Source organism: Babjeviella inositovora (genome assembly GCF_001661335.1).
Source record: "Babjeviella inositovora NRRL Y-12698 unplaced genomic scaffold BABINscaffold_8, whole genome shotgun sequence".
NCBI lineage: Eukaryota > Fungi > Ascomycota > Pichiomycetes > Serinales > Babjeviella > Babjeviella inositovora.
The window spans coordinates 275985-287006 of NW_017566845.1; the positions used below are offsets into that span (position 1 = coordinate 275985).

General features: G+C 48.5%; 5 protein-coding genes across 5 annotated transcripts; 3 read left to right on the forward strand and 2 right to left on the reverse strand.

Annotated features, from left to right (window-relative positions):
• The first annotated feature begins 220 nt into the window (after nucleotides 1–220).
• On the forward strand, nucleotides 221–1696 carry BABINDRAFT_162123 (uncharacterized protein). The gene has a single exon (XM_019129186.1). It carries the CDS (start codon nucleotides 396–398, stop codon nucleotides 1656–1658), a length of 1263 nt encoding a protein of 420 aa, XP_018984379.1. The 5' UTR covers nucleotides 221–395; the 3' UTR covers nucleotides 1659–1696.
• A 1917-nt stretch (nucleotides 1697–3613) lies between these two features.
• Nucleotides 3614–5107, forward strand: BABINDRAFT_37979 (uncharacterized protein; the record flags this gene model as incomplete). The annotated part of the gene is made up of 3 exons (XM_019131844.1): nucleotides 3614–4340; nucleotides 4443–4672; nucleotides 4817–5107. 3 exons carry the CDS (start codon nucleotides 3614–3616, stop codon nucleotides 5105–5107), a joined length of 1248 nt encoding a protein of 415 aa, XP_018984380.1.
• A 1756-nt stretch (nucleotides 5108–6863) lies between these two features.
• BABINDRAFT_50902 (SCP2 sterol-binding domain-containing protein) lies at nucleotides 6864–7522 on the forward strand (the record flags this gene model as incomplete). The annotated part of the gene is made up of 1 exon (XM_019132158.1): nucleotides 6864–7522. The coding sequence occupies one exon, from the start codon at nucleotides 6864–6866 to the stop codon at nucleotides 7251–7253; it is 390 nt and encodes a 129-aa protein (XP_018984381.1). The 3' UTR covers nucleotides 7254–7522.
• Nucleotides 7523–7827: 305 nt separating this feature from the next.
• On the reverse strand, nucleotides 7828–8955 carry BABINDRAFT_167599 (uncharacterized protein; the record flags this gene model as incomplete). Its single annotated transcript, XM_019130525.1, has 1 exon — nucleotides 7828–8955. The coding sequence occupies one exon, from the start codon at nucleotides 8953–8955 to the stop codon at nucleotides 7828–7830; it is 1128 nt and encodes a 375-aa protein (XP_018984382.1).
• A 982-nt stretch (nucleotides 8956–9937) lies between these two features.
• Nucleotides 9938–10942, reverse strand: BABINDRAFT_21087 (uncharacterized protein; the record flags this gene model as incomplete). Its single annotated transcript, XM_019131260.1, has 1 exon — nucleotides 9938–10942. A coding segment is annotated over one exon (1005 nt), but the record flags the coding sequence as incomplete, so codon positions are not given.
• Nucleotides 10943–11022: the final 80 nt, after the last annotated feature.

Here is an 11022-nt window from a genome sequence, read left to right on the forward strand (position 1 = left end):
TTCAATAACTATTCCTAAACAGATTTAGACGCCCAAATTACGTAGCATCTAGGCCTGGAACAGCTCTGTCGTACCCCACCCTTAATGTGACAATGCTGCAGGGAATCTTGAATTTACACGTGACTAGTTTCTTGGCCCCACTACCGTGCAGTTCGATCAGGTTGCGATGAAAAACTCTAACCGCTCGAGATCTTGCACGCTAAAAATAACCCCAATGTAAGATTTCCGATCTCAGCCTTCAAATCTCAACTTCCCATTGCACCACGATCCAGAGGGCTTAAAACGAAGGTTCAAAGCAAACCCCCTCCTTCTAAGCTTCCTTGTATATACCCGGAGAGTTTTCCCGCCCAGCATCTAATTGGCCCTGGCCACCAAATCTCTGACCATCCACAACAATGTCATTTCTCGACGATTTTCAAAGATCCAGATCCATCAAGCTCGCCCTCTTTATTCTCCTTTGCACCATCATCACCATTTTCCGTCTAGCCTTTAGCGGCGATAACTCCGAGCCAGCAACCTCCGATGGCTACTCAAACGAAGAACTCAACTCCATCTTGCAGGGTAAAACTTCAGGGTTTGCCATCACCAAGGTGCCTTTGATAAATCACGCCTTGGAGCACCCGTACTTGGATGCTCAATCCCTTTCGGGGATGGCCTGGTCGATCTCCAGTAGTGCCATGATCAAAAACTACGAGTACATCCGCTTAATCAGCGACAGACCCGACAACTCTGCGCGGATGTTTTCCAAGATGCCAATCGAAGCTGAGTCTTTCGAGTTGGAGGTGGAGTTCAACCTTCACGGCAGAGCGAATAACGGTCTTATGGGTGATGGCTGGGCCTTGTGGTTAACCAACAAAGCCTTGGGCCCAGGCGAAGTCTTTGGTGTTGAAAACCACTGGGTGGGGTTGGGAGTCGTGTTTGACACTTACCGCAACGGCAAGTCGGGCCACTTTCCACAGGCCGGGGCTATTGTCGGGGACGGGAACCAATATTTTGACAATTCTATTGATGGTGCCAACATTATGATGGCTTCCTGCATGGCTAGAGGCATCTACAATACCAATTCAGGTAAATCCAGAGCCAGACTTGTGGTATTAAAGGATGGATATGTGAGTTTAGACTTGGACAACAAGGCCAACGGGAATTGGAAGAACTGCTTCACGCTACAGGACGTGAATTTGCCCAAGAGCATGTACATTGGGATTTCCGGTGCTACTGGCGCGTTGTCTCATGCGTTTGATCTCATCGCATTACACGCCTATTCGTTGAGTGGCTCGGACGGGCAGCCTATCCAGAATATAGCTCAGTTGGAGCAAATTATGCGTCCAGTCGAGGCCGAGGAGATTCAGGGGAAACAAAATTTGTATTCCCAACCGGGTAAAGGAGGAAGAAATCAAAAAGATAAAGACTCTACAAATACCAGACGGACATTGAAGCGTCTCCAGATGAGTGAGCGCAGAATCAAGGAACAGGTGGCTGAGAGAAAGAAACAGGCCAGGTTGGAGGGTAAGTTGGGGTTCTTTGGCCGTCTCTTCTGGCTTTTAAAGTACACCGTGTATATTTCATTACTGGGGTTGGTGGTGCATGTTGGCAGAGTGTACTATAGGGTGTACAAGGAGCAGCGCCGCAGGCACAACAGGGGGGGCTTGATCAACTAGGTAAAGCATGTGTTTTAATGTACGTTTTTACTAATGAGCCATTTACAATGGCACAGATAGAAGCTTTCATGTATGAGTAATCTTTTCCGGGTTTTGCTTCCAAGAGTAGACTTCAAAGTGGATTGGTCCTACGGAGTTAGGGAGCATGAACAAGGTGTATTGTCACTGGACTCTCCTGAGACTCGTGGTTTGCTCTTGCCTTAGGTAAGCAGAATATGCTCCTACGATGGACATTTTCTTCGAGTGTTATTGTGGGCACTTTTGCAGGTGGTTCATCAATATTTGAGTTCTATAACCTTCTAGTTAGCTTGGATTAATTTCGCTGGGCTTAATATCTATTAATATCCATTAATATCCATTTAACACTCATTTAACATTCATTTATTTTGGATAATCGCGGTTATTTCGGCAGACAACTTTGAAGCCATAACCGAGGAATATCATTTCGAGGTTTGTATTAGGGTGTATAAAAGTGATTTATTATCTATTTCTAGGACCAACGACAAACTTCAAAGGCTACGGATACGTACACCATACTTTCTAGCTCATGAACTGGCAATAACATCAGTGATGGCTTTAAAAAGTTACACGAGGAAGCTACTACTGGCGTTTTCTCTTAAAAGATAGTCAATCTTAGACCCAGTTGTCACGCTAAGGAATCGGCTTCCAGTATGGCGGATAACCTCCAGTTGTAAGTCTGGTTTGGTGGTAGCGTGACTATAGCACCGTGATTCTAATCTCAACCATCCTGGTTCATGATGAAGCATCTCTCGATGAGCCCCATTTTCTTTTCAGGCGCACTTTGATATCCAACCTTCTCCCATCTACACGTGCACTAGACCCCGTTCCTCAGCTGCATGCAGAAGCTTGAAACAATCGCCAGACTCCTGTGCTAGGCCGTCGATCTTCAAATCAGGGGGCTTCATCGAAGTTTTTCGGATGTGTCACGCGCAGCACCAAACTACGCTAAGATCATACCCATCCAAAGTTTTTATCTCGTATCACCATAGTGGATTAAAAAAAAACTCCCGATCCATCTTAATTGGTTCTCTGATGTCTCAAAGCTCCGCATTATGTCATTGGACACATTTAGGCCATTCAAGCTTCTGCCATACTACCCAATACAAAATGTCGATCATTCCCCCACACGCCACCGTACTGTGACGGATAACTTACCGCCGGATGTAGGATCACCCGCGTGCCGTAGATTCACTTGTCGCCAGCTCTGTAATTCCCAATTAAGGAACCTGAAGATAGTGTGTAATTGTATCATTAAATAATTTGTACGACTTATTTCGGTCTTGCGTAAAACAAAGAATGGAATAGGCCGCTCGATTTTCCCCCGCGACTGCCGGCGGCCGAGTCACTCCATTCCCAACAGAGCTGCTTTCCGTGACAGTAACGGGGGTACGGCAACTACGTCAGGCATGTGGTGAACACACGCCGACGCCGATGGTTTTCGACACACAAGCACCATGGCCCGTGTCATCTCCAATTTACGTAAATACACCAAAGTAACTCTTGACATTTCCCCACTCCCTGGATCAGCTACGTCTTTTGAGGTTGCCGTTATATCTATCTACATTCACTGAGCCACCCTAACTCTCGACACCATGCCTGACAGCGAGAAGAACAAGATGAGGAGCTTCTTCAGCGGGTTGAAGAGCAGATCCAGCTCACACGTGAGCTTGCTGAACTTATCACTCCACGATGACAACTCCCACCAGCCACATCATTCTTCGCCGTTACATGGCTCGTCCAGCGAAAGTACTGGATCGCATCGAAAGGGTCTCTTCAGCTCCTCCTCCCGTAACTCGTCCCTGGATAGCGTCAAGAAGCTGCCAGCGCCAAAGAGAGGCGGCGACCTGCTGCAGTCAATCGCCAGCTCTGTAAACCGCGACCACAGCGGTGAGAAATCACACAAGGGCTTGGGGTTGACCAGGTTTCTCAAAACCATGCACGATAACCGAAAGTCACGCCACCACGCGAAAGAAAGGCCCAAACTCTCGAGCTCCCACTCACCTGAGGGGATCAAGACCAGCTCGCTTTTGTACAAAAAGTACGGGGGCACCCAGGGGAAGTTGCTTGGTACCGGTGCTGGCGGGTCCGTGACGTTGTTGCAGAACGGGCAGACGGGCAATATGTACGCCATCAAGCAGTTTAAGACCAAGTCGACGACCGAGTCCATGGACAACTATCTTGGCAAGTTCAAGAAGGAGTACAAGATCTCGCTGAGATTGACGAACCACCAGAACATCATCAAGACGTTGGACTTGCTCACGGAAAGCTCGCCACCGAAGCACAACAACCCGATCGGGTCCCCCACGCAGCAGATCTACACCTCCACCGTCTACTTGGTCATGGAGTACTGTCCGTACGACTTTTTCAACCTTGTGATGTCGGGGTTATTGACCATTCCTGAAATCAACTGCTACATGAAGCAATTGATCAACGGGGTAAACTACATGCACGATCAGGGTATCGCGCATCGCGACTTGAAGCTCGACAACTGTGTGGTGGACAAAAACGGTATCTTGAAGCTCATTGACTTTGGCTCTGCCACTGTGTTCCGTGACCCCGCCTTCCCCGAGATCGTGCTCCCGGCAGAGGGCATTGTGGGCTCCGATCCTTATTTGGCCCCGGAGGTATTCTACAGAGGCCACTCGCACTTGGATATCACGAGTGGATCCCACAGTAAGAGTGCCAGTAAGGTTACTAGCCACAATAGTGCTTTTCAGTCTCCGCTGGAATCGCTTCCGGGAACTCCAAGATCTGGCACCCCAGTCTTTTCGTCCCACGGTATCGCGACCAATGGGTACGATCCGCGATTGGTGGATATTTGGTCCCTTGGGATCATCTATTGTTGCATGGTGCTCCGTCGGTTCCCGTGGAAGATTCCGAAGGTGAGTGATCCATCATACAAGTCCTTCCAGACGCTTCCAGAGTCGACAGGGGGACTTCCGCCGATGAAAGGGGCCACATTCGTGATTGAAAGCACCCCGGTCTCACCTACGGTCTCTGCTTCCCCTAAACAAACAGCGGTTGAAGGGGCGACTCCAACTTCCGAGGCGCCATTGCCAGTCCCGGTGATTTCGCCAGTTCCGTCTCACCCCCCAACACCTACCCCAACCACTTCGTCGCCCACCGGCCCTACCAAGCTTCTCCGTCTTCTTCCGCGTGAATCTCGTCACTTGATCTCACGTATGCTTGAAATTGATCCCAAGAAGCGGATTTTGGTGGATGAAATTGTGGGCAAAGATCTGTTTTATCTTTCGATTCATGAATGTCGTGACGTGTACACTCAGAATCCAGAAGACCTGACCTTGGTGGATCCCGAAGATCACTGGAGATTTGTCAAGGCTGATGACCACGACCACCATTTGATTACCAACGAAGAGTTTGACAAGATCCAGGAAGAAAAGCGAAAGGCCAAGGCTCTCAAGATTTAATGTTTGATAGACGTTTCTTAGAACTGAGGTGTGCAAAAGTTTGCTGAGGCTTGTATCCGTTATATTTTTATTAGATACCGGCAAGGTGAATACCAAACTGTGCCCCTCCTCCCCCACGATTGTGTTTCTTGACATATGACCGATAGAGTCTTCCTGTTAATATTTATTTCCACGTCTTTTTGTATTGTTGTGACGCATTTTTATTATTATTTCAATCCTATATTAAGTTGAATAGCACGCGTAAGTGCATGTTGGAATTGTCTAACTGTTTTGATATACTATGGTGACTAAAGGATTTAAATCGTGCGGCTATCTAGCTAACTTCAACATATATTGCCACTTGTACATCCCGTCTTGCTCTACACGATTACTTTAGTCCTCCTCTGCTTAATAAAGAGCTAACGGCACAGCACTAAACCTTGTAATGGCCGGCTATCGGTCCTGTAAGCAAGGCTTCTCAGGCAAGGAATGCAGTCAAGCACCACTAAAACAAGTTGGATATTGTTACCCTCAAGACCTCAATTAGAATGGTTTTGATAAAAATACACCTTGGTAGAGTGGGGTATAGGCGTAGCATGAGGGCTGGTGATATTTCCCATTCGGTAGTGAGACAGAATACGCGGCCCACCTGCATATGATCGTGGGGGTACGCGGAGATAAGGGTCAAGGGGAAATATTCGCTCTCGAACAATTCTCCCCTTTCTATGGAAGTACAAAAGAAATATAACTAGGTTTTGACAGCAATACATACGTGTGACAATAGGGCAATGGAACTAATTAGGCTTTAAGCGACAGCAGCACTATTTTTGACCACGTATGCATACACTGTTAAACGCTCCCACAGTTTTTCCCAGCCTTCTGAAACCGTTTATAGTGCCTCCGTATTTATCTACGTATTCACCAACGATAATAAAGTCCAGTGTTGGTAGGTTTAAAGGATACCGGCGTGGCCCAGATAATCGAGGTAGGCGACATCGCCTACAACTGCCCACATATTCCGGTTTCCGTTTAGGGGCAGACTTAAAAAAAAAACATAGCACTGAGAATGGGCATGTCCCAGGTGCGTATGAGAGGCAGGCTAGAGATCAAGGGTAGCATCTAGTACGCCCCTCGTGTTAGAGACCTCGAAGTATGTCAAGCCAAAGCTGTAGGATCTCAAAAGTGTACATGGAAAACAACGTTTCATGTGTGTACCCTGGCAGTCATATAACGTGAACTCTGGCTAGCTTCATTGTCTCATCGGACTAATTCATATCAAAGTCACCGTTTTATTACACCTGCGAGATAAATGAGTATAGCAAAGAGGGAGTTGGTAGATGGTAATCTCGAAAGCTAACACGTCGTTTGGTCGACGCCTTGTTCGCTGGGTTCGTATATTTAGCTGTGGCACACGCTTCTTACCACCGTCTGTGTCCCAATATAATAACTTTTGTTATAAGCCACATAACACCTTGATTATCCACATGTATCATTTCGACTCTAAACCTTAACCCACTTCCCAACAAACGAAACGTCTGGTATACTGCCAGTAGTGCTACACCTGAAGTATCCTGGAGTTAAGGGAACGCGGCTTCATCGGCTGCATGTGACCCCTAACTGGGAAGCGCAATCACATGCCTCGGCATCACCATAGTAAAGTCCGGCACATGGAATTGGGGGGAGGCAATGCGGGGACATGGGGAAAAACTGGGTATATAAGTATTTTGACACCTGCTACTTTTCTCTTTCTCCTGCTAGACCCTAATACCCATATACCATGTCTTTATCTGTCGCCGGTTTTAACTCCTCCCCTCTCTTTGACCAAATCAGAGACGCCTTGAACTCCAACAAGGCCGCCAAGGATGCGATCCTCAAGAAGACCAAGGCTGTTTTCGTCTTCACCGTCACAAACAAGGAAGGCCAGAAGCAGTCCTGGTTGGTTGACTTGAAGGATACCGGTGATGCCAAGAAGGTTGAAGAAACCGACGCCGAGGTCAAATCTGCCGACATTGTCATCAACGTCAGTGACTTGAACTTGAAAAAATTGGCCCTTGGTAAGGCCAACGCACAGAAGTTGTTCATGTCCGGGAAATTGAAGGTTAAGGGTAACGTCATGAAGGCGGTTGCCATTGAAGAGGTCTTGAAGGTTGCCAAGCCAAAATTGTAAGCGACCTTAAGGTCTGCGCTGGCGTATCAAACGACTTATTCCGTATATTTAACATAATCACTATTTAATGCGCTGTAGGGGAGTGAACAAGACGAGCTCAAGAAACAGCTGGTTAAGAATAAAGTGCAATGTTAGAACGATGAACGTTAGAATAACGAGTCATAGCTGAGAATGTCGAATACGATGAAAAGTGTCAGTGTGGGGTAGTTTATATTGATGTCTAAACACCAGATTACAAGTTGGAAATAAAGCTTGCATAATAATTATCGGCCTTCCGGAACGTATCTCCCTTCACCGGATAATATGTAGAGTCTTCTCAACACTGATCACAATACTGTGTGATATCCATACTAGTATCTTATATCCATTAAATACATCGCTACTTTATACAAAATATACATGCTCCAGCTGAGTATAGACTCGATTTACCCGGACAGAGATCAACGGAGTTTGCGAGGTGCCGGCCTATCATTGGAAGAGGCTGGTTGGTCAGGTGCGGGACAAGCATTATCAGATACTTGTGTGATTGTCTTAATCTAACAAGATCCAGGAGACATATAAGAGAAATCAACATCTAACTCGGCCTGTACGGATGGTAGACGCGAGGACTACGTGTCGTAGACCCGGTCGAACGTGTGGGGCCACCTGAAGATCTGTCAGTAGAACTTTCTCTGGTGGTGCTGGACAGTTCTGCAGTATCTGGCTCGGCCGACGTGTCAGTTAGCGGGGCGTGAAGGCGGGTACCGGGGACTGTACTGGGGGCATTGCTTGAAACACCGGGCGTACGAGTGGGCGTAGGGCCAAAGTCGTACCTCACGGTGAATTGGTTTGGTCCTGAGCTGGTGAATATCACGGGCAGACGCGCTTCACCCCTTGGGAGGTTCACAGCATTAGCCGCTGTGGTGGTAAATGCTCCGGTAGCTGTCGTTCCCGGGGCCTCCGCTCCATTAGCTGTAGGTGCTCTGGCAGCCCTCGCAACAGCCCTGGCGTGAGCTTGGAGCGGATTCTCCCGCGCAAGCTGTGGAGTGCCCATTCCCGGGGAGTAGTCTGCAAAATCGATCTGCACATCATGGAAACCGCTAGGCAAATGGGAACCCCACCATTGACGCGACGTCTGCGCGCGGTACACCGGGAATGGCACCGCCGGATCGTCTAGCAAGTTTTCTGGACCTGCAAAGTTCGGCAGGGCGTTCGATTCTGGGAACTGAAAGCTCCTGTGCTCCAGCGCTGTGCTGGCTGTGACCTCCCCGCGACACAAGGGACACGAGGCGTGTTCCTTGAGCCATTCGATGATACACGACCGGCCAAAAATATGGCCACAGTCGGGGACTCTTACCGCATCGTGTTTGGCGTGTTCATCGCCGTTCTGCTGCCTCTGTAGACGGTCTTTCTTCGACTCCCTACCGATGACAGCGCAATACTTCGCGGTGGCCTCTGTAGGGTAGAGGAGCTCGGGGTCGCCAGGGGAAAGAAAGTAGCTGGTTTCTGGCACTTTGAAGTTGTAGAGGTCGGAGAAATCGATGGCAGCGGGCTCAGCCTCTTTCTGGAACTCGTCGTAGCAAATCGTGCATTGTCTTTCTTTTACAGGGAGTTCGTCGGGGTTGACGTACTCCAAGTTTTCGAGCACCTCCTCGCTAGCAGGTTTGGTTTGTTGGCCAGGGGGGACAAACCATTGCATAGAGACTCCACCGGGGATATTCATTACAGATTTTTGCTAGCGTGGACTAGATAAAGAGTATGCGTGTGAATGAAGCTTTTGAATGCCACAATCAAATGTAACGCAACAAGACACCGGTTGCATAGATTTTTATATCACGTGTCACGTTTCGACTAAGATCTGCACCAGGCTTTCGTACTGACAAAAAATGGGGCGCTGGCTTAAATCCAAAGTGGAAACATGAGTACGTTTAATACGGATATTAACAAGTGCAGAACAATAACCATAGGTCCATTGCCTCAAAGGGCTGGTAGTACACATCACAAACCTACATTAGATCTCAAATGTGCTTCTAACCGTTGATGACCAGCTGCGAAAATGATTGGCATCAAGTTTTAATAAAATAACGCAGCGATCGTACATCAATAGTAGTCTAAAAGGTAGGAAAATGCATGAATTTATACTATGTCGTGGGCACCCCAATGTATGTTACCAAAGTGGAGTCGGAGATGTGGGTCGTAACGTCGTGAACGCATAAGAGAGGCCGCGCCTACTGAGTAGCACATTGCACGCTCAGATCGGCTTCGTCGCCATCAATCTCAAGATATACGTCGTCCTCAAAGTCATCAAGCCCATTGGCATCCCGCTTGTCTCTTCTCTGTCTTTTGTTTCTTCCATTTGTAGGGCATCCCATGTTTGTGTTCTGCATCGGGGTGTTTGCCGTGAAGCTGGGGTCGTATGTCATGTCGCTAAAGAAGCACTCTTCGACTTCCTGGGTGTCCTCGTCGTCCTGGCTCTCCTCCAAGGCAGTAGCGTTGCCTGGGTGGGAGTGTTTAACTGAGGGGGTGGATGGGAGAAGCGACGCCAACTGTGTGAACGTTTCTGAGGTGAAATCCTCGGCCTTTGGGAAGCGAATGGAAAACTTCACATAGATCGAGCCATGGCCAATTGGACGCGGGGCGTGTGGGGTATTCATCATCATGTTGGGCGCACCCGTAGTTTGTTGACCTTGATGGGACAAGTCAGGAATGGGCATCCCATACCCCGAAAGCATCTTCAATTTACCTGGGGTAATGATCTCACCCTGGAGAATCGACACCCGCAATAATCGGCCCCCTTCAAGCGACGGAATATCAATCACCCCGCCGCATAAGGCAGTTTTCAAATCCACCTGGGCCACATGGATCAAGTCATGGCCTTTTCTTTTGAACACCAGATGGTGCTGTTCGTCCACAATGACCACGACATTACCAGGTATCACGTTGGGGTACTGGTCGCCCTCACCGTCCAACACTATGCAGTCACCGTGCTTCGAGCCTGGAGGCACGTAGACGGTCAAAATCAGGCGCTCCTGAACTACAGTCTGCCCGTGGCAGGTGGCACACTTGTCTTGGGGCTTGGTGAACTTCCCAGAGCCATGGCACTTGCTGCAAGCGACTTCGTGGGTCTCGAAGAAGGGGCCGTTTTGGCGCTGGAACATCACCTTGCCTTGCCCGTTGCAACCAAAACACTGGTGGATGTAGGAAGGGTCTCTGACCCCCAACCCCTGGCAGGAACCGCAGATTACAGTTTTCATTAATGCAAGTTTGGCGGTGCGACCCTTGTAAAGGTCTTCGAGCGTACACTTAAGGGGATGTTTGATATCCTTTCCTCGGCGCATCTGGGACTCCATTGAGCTAAACATCGCGTCAAGCGATTGGTTCATGGCATTCTGCATCGAGTTACCAAAGAAGTGCGAGAAGATATTTTGCGCCGCGTTGAAACTAAAGTCTGGTTGTGGGTTGTCGTTTGTGGTGGGAGAGTCCCCGCTGATTCCATCGGGTCCATAGTCGTCGTACAACCTTCGTTTCTCGGGGTCTGAGAGCACCTCGTAGGCGTATGCAAGCTCTTTAAAGACGTCCTGTGCGCCTGGGTCTTTATTCTTGTCTGGATGGTATTTTAGGGCGTTGATTCGGTATGCCTTTTTGATCTGCGCGTTATTCGCATCTGGTTCGATCCCCAATAGATCGTATAGTTGTGTCTCGAATGCCATGAGGTGTGTGTCCTTAATTTGGTGGATATGGCTTTGGTGGTACCTCTGGCGTGTGGATCTCGGCGAGTATGATAACGTTA